Source organism: Oxyura jamaicensis, chromosome Z (assembly GCF_011077185.1).
Source record: "Oxyura jamaicensis isolate SHBP4307 breed ruddy duck chromosome Z, BPBGC_Ojam_1.0, whole genome shotgun sequence".
In the NCBI taxonomy this organism is placed as follows: domain Eukaryota; kingdom Metazoa; phylum Chordata; class Aves; order Anseriformes; family Anatidae; genus Oxyura; species Oxyura jamaicensis.
This window is the reverse complement of record NC_048926.1, coordinates 49,537,848-49,552,846: the sequence shown is the minus strand read 5'-3', so window position 1 is coordinate 49,552,846 and position 14,999 is coordinate 49,537,848. Positions and strand designations below refer to the sequence as shown.

The 14,999-nt window shown below is 36.3% G+C and overlaps 1 protein-coding gene across 2 annotated transcripts in view; it reads left to right on the top strand.

Moving 5' to 3' along the window:
* Positions 1-14,999, top strand: part of ADAMTS19 (ADAM metallopeptidase with thrombospondin type 1 motif 19) — a 166,724-nt gene that overhangs the window by 131,620 nt on the left and 20,105 nt on the right. For both annotated transcript variants that reach the window (XM_035310269.1, XM_035310268.1), the window contains 5 exons: positions 536-693; positions 1,539-1,692; positions 4,598-4,733; positions 7,067-7,271; positions 9,204-9,356. In XM_035310269.1, the coding sequence (XP_035166160.1) occupies positions 536-693; positions 1,539-1,692; positions 4,598-4,733; positions 7,067-7,271; positions 9,204-9,356 (806 nt within the window). The remainder of the gene's footprint in view (positions 1-535; positions 694-1,538; positions 1,693-4,597; positions 4,734-7,066; positions 7,272-9,203; positions 9,357-14,999) is intronic.

Sequence of the window (14,999 nt, the reverse complement as noted above, 5' to 3'; positions counted from 1 at the left end):
CTTAAGTATGACAGTAGTATTGTCACATTTTGAGATGGAGGAAAAAGTAGATATAGTAATTAGAGGGAAAGAATTCTGAACCAGAATTTGTTAAAGTTTTAATGTAATTCCACAGATCTTAAAGAGTGTCTTGTGAAAATTGCATTTACCATGTCTTATGTGGGTCACAGAAGTGACTACCTAGGAAAAGGGAATCATTGCCTTTGTCATAAATTAATTTAATGAATCGTGCTGGAGCCTGTCAGTCTCACTAAAACACTGCATTAAAACACTGTTTTAACTTCAACTAATGCTTAGCACACATGGATTTGCCAAGGATGTCTTCCAAAAAGTGTTTCTGAAACAAGTTCCAGTTGAAGTTCACATATAGTAGCATCCATAAATATCTTTGCAGAGTTATGTGATTTCACCTACCTGTTAAATTATCCAAACAGGAAGTAAAAGGAGGCCAGAATCACTACTGACCAAGCTTTATTATTATTATTATTATTATTATTATTTATTTGTATTGGCCTTTTTTCATGTATTTTGGCAGCTCTTCGAGATGCTGGTAAACAGTCAATTAATAGTGACTGGAAGATAGAGCATTCAGGAACTTTCAATATTGCTGGGACCACCGTCCATTACGTTCGGAGAGGTCTCTGGGAGAAGATATCTGCCAAAGGTCCCACAACATCACCTTTACATTTACTGGTATGACAGTGTGGGTTTTGTTTTGTTTTGTCTTTTTTTTTTTTTTTTTTTAACCTGATTCCTGTCCTATAGTGTGGAAACTATTTTTTCCAAACTTCTGAAGATAATGGGATCTATGCAAGATATACCTGCTGATCTGTCAGCCCACATCTAAAAAGCACTTTTAAATCCAATAATAATTTTATGTTATTGAGGAAGGATGGAAGGTCTCAGAATTCCTAGAAATTTCATACAAAGCTGACGTGCAACTTAAGCAGAGAAATTCAGATTAGTATCAGATGTTTTCTATACTCTTGGCACACTGGCTGATGCTATAGCACAGCATTGCCATTTTAGGGTTGCAATCACCAAATTCTCCATTGAGAAGTAGAGTTTTGACACATTTCAGTGTAGGGAAGGAAAAGTTGATAGCCACAGAGACCAAAACAGAAGGAAAAATGAAGAAATGATGAAGATTCAAAATCCTGTAAGTGTAAGAAATCATCTTGTATATCCAAAATAATTTGAAATTTCATGTATCTAGGAAAGATCTCTTTTTAAGAGCACTGGAAACATAGGATTTGTAATATATCATTCCCCAGATTTCTGGTGAATATATATTTTTTACAGTTTTACATGGAGAACTTTGTGACTGTTACGTTAAATAAATTATTTTTTTTCCCCATTTTTTTGGGTTGGATACTTCTATTAATTAGTTTCTTCTACAAAATCTATCAGAAGGGTCTAAAGTCTACAGTTCATTAAGTCATTCTGGCATGCCCTTCAAGATTATCTCTTCACAGGTCCAAGATTGTCTTCAATAGTTCCTGCACACATAGGAAGGTTCTCCTTCTCTATAATTACAGGTGCTGCTATTCCATGACCAGAGCTATGGTCTACACTATGAGTATACAATCCCATTGGATCCTCCTCCTGAGAATCAAAGCTCTAAAGTACCAGAGCCTCTTTTCATGTGGACTCATTCTGGCTGGGAGGACTGTGATGCTGTATGTGGAGGAGGTAATTTTTCTTAAAAAAAGCACACACACAAACACACACATACACACTGCATCTACAATATGCATATATATATTTACAATGTATATATATGTATATGATGACTAAAACAAATGATAGATTAATATTTCAGACTGATGATCAGTGCAATATATTTAGTAGTAATATCCTCATTGCAACTTATATGATTCCATAGAACAGTGGACATATTTCTGTCACATTCCTCCTGATCATATTAGAAGAATACTGATAACTCTAGGTAAAGATTCAACCTAAATGAAGTAGGTAGAAAGAAAATGTTAGTGAAGGAACTAAAACTTGATTAAAAAAGTAAATTCGGGACCCAGTTTCCAAGAAGAAATACAAGTGCAAGAGCTAGAACAAGAATAGAAAGTTCATGTGCATTCCATTGTGTATTTGGAACTACTGAAGAAAAATGATCTGTAAAAGACATTTCAAACTACAGAAAATCTGAACCCCAATCTCAGATCAAATATGTACCGTTAATAACATGAATTGAGATCCAGAAACATATGGAACAAATATTGCAACAGCAGATATTAGTATGCTGATGCAATACTTTTCCTATGTTTATGTTTATAAACCATTAAAAAATGTGAATTTGGATTAACAGAATGCAAATATGAAAACAAATATTGCAACATGAGCAATATTATGGTAATAAAATCCTTTAAAATTGGTAACTGTTTAGAAGCTGGTTAATAGAAAATGTAATTACGGTGGGAAACATGTAAGAGTGTTTTTATGAATGCTACCTATGGAAATCTGTTTATATGTTGTGAATTAATTAGTCAGGCTTACATGGTGAATACTATATTGATTATTGATACCTGTCTTTCCTGCTTACAACATTGATAATCATGGCTGCTGTGATCAGCAGTCCTGAAAATTGCTATGCACCTTGTAGTTCAAATAAGAAAGCCTGGAAATGCTTTACCTTCTCATAACAGCAACACAAAGAACACTGTGTTCTAGCTACTTTGACTCTGTGAACAGTCCTGGTGTCACGACAGATTACTGTAGTTTCCATAAACATGCCTTTTGTGGTTTGGTAAGAAAGCTTCTTCCCTGAAGGCATTTTGTACGTGGCGCTAGTATCATCCTCTGTTTCTTCATAGTGCATTCATATTCACTTGGAATATTCATGCTTTTTACAGTTTCCTGAAATATTTTTAGAATAATTTGAATGCTACCACAATCTCTTATTATTGCCTCAGTTATTTCTAAAGTTACCTATCATCTGGAAAGTCCTGAAGTGCAGTATGTCAGTGATTTTTTTCTACATTAATGCTTAAATAAATATTGAAGTGTTTTACTGTAATGTTTATTTATCATATTTTTTCTGTTATAACTGGCCATCACATTTTGTTATTGTTTAAAATAGTTGAGTTAATGCAAAGTTCCATAAAAGGTATTTTTATTGCAAATATTCTGAAATACAAGTGAAAGATTTTTCATACTTTAGGCAAAACAACTTTAATTCTTCTTTTAGTTCTTTGGTTTAATAAGAAGTAATAATTAAATTAAAATGATGCAGATTGTACCCTGTGTAAATATTTGTGTTTGAATTTTTAACATCAGTAGTTTGATAAATCTGATTAAAGTATATAATAATTATCAGTAGTTTTCATTAAATGTTTAAAATGTATGTCACGATGAGAAGTATTAATGAAGCCATGTGGCTTTGTGCGTGTTTATACATGTAACTGGTCTGTGACCTCCTGTGTTGCAGAGAAGCTTTCTTTGTGTGGGAGGGAATAGGAATACACAGATGTATATGTAAATGCAGAAAAAAATGTCAAACATTTCAAATGCTCTGCATGATAGATTAGTTGCATGTGCTCTCACGTACACAAATGCTGTGTAAAGTGTCAGTTGTGGTCAAACACATAATGCATATTTATAGCTTCACTGCTCAATCCACAGACACATTTCTGACCACTAGCAAATACTGAATTCTTATGTCTGCTCTGCTCCTGCACACACCCTGTTTGTAAGTAAACTTCCAGATATAAACAGGGTGTTATAATGTAATCATAGGAACAAACGGTTATGAAGTTAATTTCTAATAACTATAGTCTTTAATGAAAGGTTTGCTAGTTTTCTAAAAATTATGCTCCCGTTTGATTACAAGCTACTGCTTGTTGTAAGTATTACATTAAATTCTGATTTCTTACCTGTTCAGTTTCAAGAGACACAAGGTCCCAACCCATACATCAAAGCAGTTTGTGTAACAGAACATGCATTAGGTCTCCACAGGCAGTAACCAACTTTCTAAATGATTACCCTACAGATCAGATCAGTTATATGACTTCTTTACTTTAGTCTACAGAGAATGGTGCAGTTGGAGAATGGTGCAGGCTCCTTACTGAAGGCTTCATGAGCTGAATCCCTTTGTCTGAGTGCTGGCCATGTGTGCCAGTGTACTGCTAAACTGGGCAGAACTACTAAACTTAAGCAATACAGAGGGCAGGACTTGTTATTCCTTTCCATAATTTACATATTAATGGAAAGGCATATTTTCTCTTTACTGTGCAATTTTTCTGCAAGCCATTCTCAACACTAGGGTCTTGGTGGTTGAGAAGGAAACAAGAATGCCAGTAAGACTAAGGCTTTGGCATATGACTTTTTGCGAGAATAAAGCAGCAAAACCCTGTTGACAGTGGTGTGCAAATACTGGAATAAGAAAATACACTGTTCCCTACAAACTTTAATATCTCCTTTGGGATCACTGCTACCTTTGTTTTTCACTTCAGATTTTACACATAGGTAGGTTTTACATTTCTTTTTGCCAAACTGACCATAAAATAAGGATATCACTGGCCTTCTTTTATTAACAAAGTTGCATATTCCTGGTTTCTCCACATACCTGCTTTATTTTTCCTAGGTGAAAGAAAAACAACAGTTTCCTGCACAAAGATTATGAACAAGAATATCAGTCTTGTGGACAACAAGAAGTGCAAATATTTAACAAAACCTGAACCACAGATCCGAAAGTGTAATGAGCAGCCATGCCAGACCAGGTAATACTGATTTGGTTAAATTACACTGTCAAAACTAGAAGTAAACATCTCAGGAGCTACAAAGAGAAAAGACTGCCTCTGGCATTGAGTGTGCAGTAAATACATACATAGAACAAAAGGTTATAGTGTGAAATGTACGTAACACTGAAACATTGGCTGCTGTTTTTCCTGAGTTTTAAGAGTCCTTAAGCACATGTCTAAATCAATTCTCATTCAATAAAGCAGCTTTCCTTGCTAGGAGTTCTCACTGGCTGATGTATACTATGAATTGAAATTTAATTGCTGTTTATATAATAATAGATTTAATAACATGGTTATAATTAATAATGTATTGTTATATTTTGTTGTTGTAGCTTAGTCAGGGCTGTACTCCTTTAAAAGCACTCTGAAAGATCTGGGTGCACAAAGCAGTAATTAATAAATAAATAATCAATCTGTTAATCTGTACATCTACACTGATTTAACCTGAAGTGTAGAAAGCCTTCCCCTCGCTCTTCTACTGCCACTGCCCTCTATCCCTTGTTTCTGTATCAATATGCAGATACTAGACTCTCATGGTTGAATCATGGAAGAAGGAGAAAGAGTTGTTTTTCTCTGAAATTCACCAAGTGAGGCAGCTGCAGCATATGCCCTGTAGAGCTCCCTCCCCCCCTTCCATCTGGCATACCCGCATGTTCCTATCAGTGGCTAGCCAGGATGGCATGATGGCCCGCTTTCAGGGTTTACCATGCTTTCTTTGAATGGCAGCTAAGAACCACAACTACGGAAGTCCCCGGTTACTGTGCAGACTTGGGTAAAGTGTCTGCCACCTTTCAAGGTACGGACAGCAGCTGGTCATAGTCAGCTTACGGACAGCAGCTGGTGATAGTCAGCTAACAGTTCTAGGGGTAAGCACTGGGATGAATCTACAAGTCATCTGGAGGAGAGGTAGATGGAATTTTTGAAGACAATGCAAAGTAAATATAATACAAATATTATTAAAGAAAGTAATGCAAAATGAACCAGCAGACATAGCTTTGTTGGATAGGATGAAATACTAAAATAGATGAAATGCAACTTAAACATTTTTAAGCAAGACGGAACTACTGATGTTTGAATTTCCACAGACATTACACAGTGGACCAATTTATATTCAATTATATGCATAATTGGCCAGTTTCATATTCTATTATATTAATAACATTGCATACTGAATAGGTAGAAATGGAATAGTCTGATCTTTTTCTAAGGCAATGTCAAATATGTATTTTTAACATTCTGTACTTTTTCCAGCTTATTAAATGAAAAATTGTAGGTGTTATTAATTGGTATGCTGAGACAAGTAGAAAGATATCGTGATCCAGATTTTACCACAGTATTCATGATTCTTAAAAAACAAATATTGTTAGCTTTCAATAGAAACAGAGCTAGAACATATGTTTGCATAACTAGTTGTGTGTTTCTGGCAATTGAAGAAATATCTTAAAGTCCATTGCATTATCTTGACAGGCTGTGATTTGTAAATTGAGTCTCTCTACTGCTAATAATAGTAATAAAAAAATGACTAAGTTCAATGTTTCGTTTTCTTACAATAATTGTCTGACACATAGTTGGAACAGATTTATAGAACTTCGGTTTACCGAAGACTCTCTTACAAATCTAGTCTCCTCGGGTATACTTGTGTACTGCACTAATGGCAGAACTTTTTGATTTTTAAGGGCATGTGGCCATAGTCTGGAGCTACAGAACATTTGGGGAAAATTATGTTCTAGAGTGATTACTTTCCACATATGTGGGCTATGCCAAGCTGCATCAGCCTTCCCTGTTGCTGTAATTTAAACTATGTAACCTGAGTTAGGCCTGATCCTAAAGAACGTGAAGAAGACTCAACATTTGTACTTCCTCCAGAGCAACAAGCTTTTCACACAGGAGTGATTATATATTGAAACTTATTGGACCTTATGTGAAAAGCATATGCATTTGACAAACAGGTAGTCATATAGATAGAAAATAAAAAACTGTCTGATCAGTGGTCCATCATATTTAAAATGTGTGTGATTGTATTTTGGAACTTTTCTAATTGGAATTATAATGACAAGAGAGTACTCTGAAAACGTAGAAACGATGGGCTGGGAATAAAATGATATGAAGATTAACATATTATTTAAATGTAAATTATGCTAGATTAGTAATTAGTCTGTTAACACAGTTACAGACAGTTAACTTAAAAGGAAAAAGAAAATTTGTAAGTATGTCTTGGGTAAGCAAGTAGTGCTAAGCAAGAGAACAGATGACTTAATGGGACTTCTTCCTTCCTGATTTCTTCTTACTGTATTGCCTGCATTTCTTTGTAGATGGATGATGACTGAATGGACTCCATGTTCAAGGACATGTGGAAAAGGGACCCAGAACAGACAAGTAGCCTGCACACAGCAGCTAAGAAATGGGACCCTGATCAGAGCAAGGGAGAGGGATTGCCTGGGGCCAAAGCCTGCGTCTGCACAGCGCTGTGAAGGCCAAGACTGCATGACTGTGTGGGAGGCAGGAGTCTGGTCTGAGGTGCTGCATTTATTTGTATAAATAATCCAAAATGATTATTTATGCCTTACTATGTTCTGAGAATGAGATTTTTTTCACCAGCAATTGGCTTAGCTCAGCCTAATGATTTTCAGGATCTTCATGCAATGATTTGCCAAAAGTATCAGGGACTAGGAAAACAAGCCATGTAGAACTACTACATTTTACCTAGTAAATGTCCTGGAACAGTTTCTTTGGGACATTTTTCAAGCACATATAATCAAGTATATCCTGACCTTGGTAGTAGGTAACTAGGGGTAAATGGATTTAAGTCAGTCACTTATCAGCTACAATAACTTGGGTTCAGAGTGTGAGCATCTGTGAGGTACTGTTGTACCAAGAGATGTCATTAAGAAGGTTGTTGCTGTTGAAATTCGGAGAGACTATGAAGGCAGTTGTTTGCAAAAAGGACATTTACTTCCATTCCTCTCTCTTCTTCCTCTTTTTCTAAGAACAGCAAAAACAGTGAACAAAAGGACCTGTAAATAACACAATTTTGGATCCATTGTATTCTGAAACATTGCTGTTGAATGTAGATGCTGTTCAAAAAGCTTTATTATCATAAGATATTTTAATATGTGTGACCATTTGGTTTTCTTCTAAGAAGCTTCTTAAAGTAGTTGCCTGCGGAGGAAGGGAGTTGTTATCATTGTCATCTGGACAAGCTGAAAGTATTTATTTAGACCTTCTGCCTCCATTGGAAGAATACAGCAATTCTAAGTGCTTTCCATACTAGAAGCTGTGCTATGAGTCCCATCAGGCTCAAACAGCAGCTTCTGAATGTGGGTACAGAGCATTGTTTGGGTTCCTGTGCTCATTGGCACCCCTTGATCCTCAAGTGAGAAAGAGCTATGACATAGGAAATGTTTTCAAAGAGTTAAAAGATAGATGTTAAGGTAGAGATAAAAGGAGCAAATAGCCACAGTTCTGGTTTGGTACAGAGGTTTATAACACAAGAGTTAGTTGTGGGAAGAATTGTATACACTTCCATTTATTCAATTCCATTATCACACTTTCCGGGTGTGAGAAAGAAATACACTTTTTTTAGTTGGTTTGTTTTACCTGAGATATTACAAATAAGTAAGTATGTTTCTGCTGGAATTAATAAATATATTTTGAAGAGTGAGGTGTTTCCCATGGCAATTCCTACTATCACTGTTGTATTGGAAGTTAGCCATTACTGCTTCCTGCAGTTATAATCAGCTTGGCAAAAGAGAATTTTGATCTGCAAGCAGTGGGATGATCAAAAGCAGTGATAATGTTTTAAGAAGGAAATGGCATAATTTTTGGCAGCGTAAATGGGAATAGTGGGGAAAAAAAACACACATAGATTAAGACCTTCTGTGCATCTTGAAGACTTGTCACATGCTGTATATGCAGTGAATTTGAATTCAGTCTGGATTCTTGTATAGATTTAGAGCATTTCCTTTACATTTTAACCTTTTTCTTCTTTAAAGGATCTGTTAGTTACTAGTGAAATTTATTTGAAATTGCTTCATGTCTTGTTCTCACAAACATTATTTAGATTCTCTTTCATTATATCTCCCTTAATTCTTTGAACGATTGCATAACATTTTTACTGCAACATTTTGCATTTGTTTCATCATAACTTTTCAAATGTTTTCTTATCTAAATACCATTTTTAAAGCTTTGTTTTTCCTTAAGGAAATAATTTTTAATCATATTATATCTTTCCAGCTGAAAATGCAAATACGATCATTCTGCCCCATAAGGAATTTTTGTTCATGTGTTAGTTTTTAACAAACTGTGTATCTATGCAATTGAGGATTGGAAATTGGAAAATCACTGAAGTTCTGAATAGTATCATAGTATCTTGGCAGATGGCATTAAAAGGAGATAACAGGGCGTAACTATGCCTTTTGTAAAATCCTGCAAAACATCTTTTTTCAACAGTGCTCTGTAAAGTGTGGTAAGGGAGTACGACATCGGACTGTGAGGTGCACCAATCCCCGCAAGAAATGTGTTTTGTCCACAAGACCTAAAGAAGCAGAGGACTGTGAAGACTATTCCAAATGCTACATCTGGAGAATGGGAGACTGGTCTAAGGTGAGTCATCCTTGATACTAGTTTCTGATAGCATAATAGATTTTGCAAGCTGAATTCTCTGTAAGTCCTGTATCTATCAGATGTGTAGAACTCTATCAGTTAAGGGAACAATAAAACTGCGGGGGAAAAAAAAAAAAAAAAAAAAGTCACACTGTGGCCAAAGTATAAATAAAAATCAGGAATGTGAAGAAAGCCTGAGGTGTATCTTCTATATTATGCAAATGTGATATAAATTTACTGTTTCCAGTAGGCAGGCAAAAAATCATGGAACTAAAGAGAAGGGATGCATTCAGGTACCTGTGTTTCAAAGACACCTATCAGGATTACTCCATTTTCAGACCTGTTTGAAAATATTGATAGCAATTGATTAAGCAAAGCAGCACTAATCATGTCTGTAATCTTTCTTTATGTTCAGTTTAACGTATTTTCTTGTCTTCTTCTGGCTTGATATCTTACTGAGAGAATGTGTCATGTGCACTGTGTACTGTGTTTGGCTCACAGCAAGAGCTTCCTGAAAATGTCTGGATTATAGCATACAGGCTATCAATTGGCTTTATGTAGTACATGCTTTGGTGAGATACTCTATTGTATTTCTTTGCCACTTCCAGTTCCATTACAGGCTGGCAGGAACCTAAAGGTTGCTGTTGTCTGTCCTAATTCTGTCATGCATTTCCCATGATAATGTGGAATCTGTTTCAAGGGTTGCTTAACAAAATGTTTCTAGGCAAATAACTTCATTTCCATTACTAAACATTTAGAACAATTTGCTTTGGCCATCCCATCCCCCACTACCCCTCCATGCCTTTTTCCCAAACAGGGCTGTTTGCCATTTAGATGATACCCAACTGTAATAAATTCTAATTCTTATCCTCCACCATAGGTCCATCCACTCAGAGTTTGCACATTTCATTAATTTGTATTTGCAAATTTTATTCTTCTATGTTTCTTATAAGTTATACCCTTAAGCCTCATAAGAAAGCACCTTCACAGAATCACAGAATTGTAGGGGCTGACGGGTCCTCGAGAGATCATCGGGTCCAACCCCCCTGCCAAAGCAGGTTCCTTAGAGAAGGCTGCTCAGGTAGGCATCCAGACGGATCTTGAATATCTCCAGAGAAGGAGACTCCACAACCTCCCTGGGCAGCCTGTTCCAGTGCTCTGTCACCCTCACTGTGAAGAAGTTCTTTTGCATGTTGGTGCAGAACTTCCCGTGCTTCATTTTGTGGCCATTACCCCTTGTCCTGTCCCCACAAACCACTGAAAAGAGGTTGGCCAAATCCCTCTGTCGTCCACACTTCAGGTATTTATAAACATTGATAAGATCCCCTTTCAGTCTTCTTTTCTCCAGGCTGAACAGACCCAGGTTTCTCAGCCTTTCTTCATAGGGAAGATGCTCCAGGCCCCATATAATCTTTGTGGCCCTCCTTCAGCCTGTTCAATTTCCACATAGACCATTTAATATCTAGGAAGCACCTCTTACTGTCTTTTTCTGAACACCTAATGTAACAGCTATTTCCTTGCCATAAGGGCTTTGATTTCAATGGGATACATAATCACAGGCCAAAAGGTATCAGAAAATATTGGCTAGGTCTGTGATCAACTGTGTCTTTGGACTAGGAACCTACCTCAACATGTGATACAGCTTAAAATATCCAAAACATGCTGAAATAGTGAAATTGACCCTTGAGAGTCAAGGTTTTTTCTTGGCATATCACAGACCATACTTCAGAGAGATTGTAAACTTTTTTTTTTTTCTTCTGTTTGTAACTTTTGCACACACCTCTTCTACTTTCAGTGCACAAAATTACTGCAGAAGCTTTTTAACTTGCTTGTATGGAGAAGTATTTAATGTATTTTTAGTTGTCTTTCTTGTGATGTAACAGCTGGAAACAAGGACTAAAGCCAGCAGAGTATGACTAGCCAGTCTTCCAAGAATTAGCTGCAAGTACTTTGTGGGCAACTAGTGTTTCATAGAATTCTGCTTGGGAGCTCTTATTTTATGACTATGGGGTACAAATTGTTACTATCATGTTACTGTTTATTCCATTTTCTTGTCTTTTTTATGAGTTATTTTTCACGTTTAAAGGATAAATGATTAAATGGTAGTGTCAAATGATGGGGTTTATTTGTTTGTTTGTTTTTATACTAGTGATAATTTAAAATACTTGATATTTCGGAACAACTTCATAGAAACTAGAGGATAACCCCCCTATTTTAGCTACTTCAGAAACACAAGGTGTTATAGCCATTAATTTTTAAAGCAACAGCCAGAAGCAACTAATCTTCAATAGTAGGATTTTACATGAAGATGTGTTTGGAAGTCTAGTATTTGCATCTCCATACCACAAAACTGCAGTAAAAACCTGCATCATTTAGCACTAGCACCAGCGGGGAGTAGACTGTGGAGAAATGACCATCTGCTTTCTTGAAGCAGTCATTCAAATCAGCATTGCTGAGGCTATGTGAGGATGCTCAGACAGTTATGCTGTGTTCCAAGTGCCCTCTGGAGAAAAGAAGGGCTTTATTCTCTAATTCACAAAATACTTTTCACAAAAATCCATGTCACGGATGAACGTACAAGAACGTATTTCTTCCTGTTTAGAATTTGCTGACATCTCAAATGTTCTTTCCTACTTCTGTCAAGGCTCTAACACTGTCACCTAAATAGTACTTTAAACTTAAGAATCAGAAGATGAGGAAATATTTCATACAGAATTGACAAAACGTTTTGAACAGTAAACATGCAGCCTGAGAGTGACTTACGCAGCTGAGATTTTCCAAGATTTATACCAAAAAATAGATGCTTTAATTTCTCTACAGAGACATGAGTTCAATTTAAAATATACTTGGATTTCCTTTTTTTTCCCTGTTACTATTCTGTTCCATTACTAGAGTACATAGCAACATGAAGTCATGGCATACATATTAATATGTCTGCAATGGGGGAAACAAATGGAAAGCTCAGATAAATGTTAATCTTTGCTCACTGTTTGTTTCTAACTCAGAGGTTCAGTGCAGCCTTCTGTGTTCACTGTTTTTACTCTTTAGGATCATTCTTGACATTGACAGAAGGCTGTTTCTTTGAGCAGAGCCAAGTTCCCCCAAGCTAATGCCAAGACTTGGCTTGAAAAATCCAAATGACGCTTCTCACACATTGAAACAAGAGGCTTAATGTGATCCTTATTGGCTTTGCCGCTTGCCTTGAACTCTTAAGGCATAATTTTAAATGAAGCTTGAATTGAACTATTACTGAAAAGATAACATTGTTAATAATCATGGTAGTGCTATAATGGAGTTAATTTGTTTTAGAGGTACGGTCACATAGAGGTCAAATATTCCTTTTACTCAACATTTTAACAATACCAGGATCAAAGACTATTTGACCAAAATTGCAGACTCCAGTAAGTCAATAAATACATCAATCCTTCTAAAACTCTTGCTTAATTTAAAAGTATGCTGTATAATCTGGACTGTATGGAGCATTAAACTCCACAATAGCTCTTAAGTCAGCAAGGTGGCTCAATATGCTAAATATTTCTGTTCAGTTAGACTCTGTGCATGCCCTCATGAGTGTGTTGAGAAAGTAAAGAATAAAGGCTCAAATTGAGCTGCTGGATCCACCACCTAGAAACATTAGCAATTACCTTTTCCCAGTAAATGATGTCCTTGGAATATGATGCTGAACAACGTAAATGTCCTCTTCAGATGAGGAAAGCTTACCATATCTAATATAGGCCCAAAAAGGGCATGTTGTAGCTCACTCTTAATAGCAGCAGTGTTCTTTACTAAGCTGCACGCTTACCACCCATTTCAAGGCTATACAGGTTTTAGGTCATCCTCAGGGGAATTCATCTAAGGAGAAACAAGTAAGCAGGGGAGAAGTAAAATGAAATGCATATGCACTGCATGTTTAAACATCTACCTGGCTTACAAGAGAACTGCACATCATTGTAGAAATAATTCTCCAAGAAGTACAAATACTTACATGACAACAGCATGGGATACTCAAAGGTCATAAGGTCATGTTTAGGATACTTTATATATTGGAATCTTTTTTTTTTTTTTTCAATTATCTTGAAAATTCAGAACATTGATAGAGTAAATGAAGTATATATAAAAAGCAGGATGAATTTTGGGAGGGAAAATACTGTGGAGAGAAGTGTCGGTTTTGAAAACAATAATAAAAAGCTTAACTTTTATTTGATATTATACCCCAAACTTTTGGAGGGATTCAGCAAGCGACAATAGAATCATAGAATATCCCGAGTTGGAAGGGACCCATAAGGATCATCAAGTCCAACTCCTGGCACCACACAGGTCTACCCAAAAGTTTAGACCATGTGACTAAGTGCACAGTCAATAGGATCAAAACAACGTGCAAGGGAATAGATTTTAGGAGCAGCCATTTGTAAGAAGTGAAGTATAAAGTGTAAGCATAAAGGAGACCAGAGAAGATAACAGACTATAAGTTCTACAATAAGATTGGGCTAAGGAAGCTGGAGAGAAAAGATTCACTCAGGAGCAGCTAAAAAGGAAGCACCAGCAGAGTTCCTAAATAATATCTGTGTGTTAGACTAGACATGAAAAGGATACAAATATAGCTTCTGTGATAATGATCCCAATGGTTAGAATGTAGTTTGTTTTCACACAATCACAGAATGGCCGAGATTGGAAGGGACCTCTGAAGATCATCTAGTCCAATCCCCTCTTCCAAGCAGGATCACCTAGAGCACATCGCGCATCCATGCACATTTAGAATATCTTCAGAGAACAAGACTCCACACCCTCTATTGGCAACCTGTTTCAGTGCTCTGTCACCCTCACAGTAAAGAAGTGAAAGCTTTGTCTGTAGTCTGAAGAAGAGAAAATGGAGGATCAGAGGTTGGTCTAATATACATATATATGTCTGTAGTCTGAATAAGAGAAAATGGAGGATCAGAGTTTGGTCTAATATATATATATATCTATGTGAGTCTAAAAGACATCTGAAGCAACTGCTTCATTTTTATACCAACAAATCTCAGAACTCATGTCCTATTTCAAATTATTTTTTTAAGATCATATATGCAGTGCCCTCTAGACAGTGGGTGGGGGGGAAGTAAATTCTCCAGCTGTTGCAGGGAGACAGAATGAAACCAACAGTTCACAGAGAGATCCCTCAGCTGAGTGGTACAAAAAGCAGCTGTCACTGATGACGATTGCTTCTCTTTTGTCTGGATCAAAAAACATGTAAAAATGGGGAAAATGAAAAAAGCAAATTCAGTTTTGCCAACTATTCAACCACATGGGGTATTCAAACTTCAAACATTTAAACAACCTCTAAATTTCCGTAGCAAATAATCACAAATGATTTGGTCTCCTTTAATTAAAAATTCAGAGTTAGGATGTTATTAATGCTGCAGCTTTCCTGACAAGGTAATTAGCTTTCGTTTTATTCTTTGGATCCCAGTCCAAGATTGTTTGCTCTTTAGATTCTGTGAGTGGAACAGTGCTGGCCAGAAGTCAAAATGTGACACTATTAATAAGACTATGGACAAATGAAATATGTGACTTTGATGAAATAACTGAAGTCAAAATAATATTGTCATCTTGTTGGTAATGTTTATATTGACTTAATTATACAGTAAGATTCCAGCAAATGAG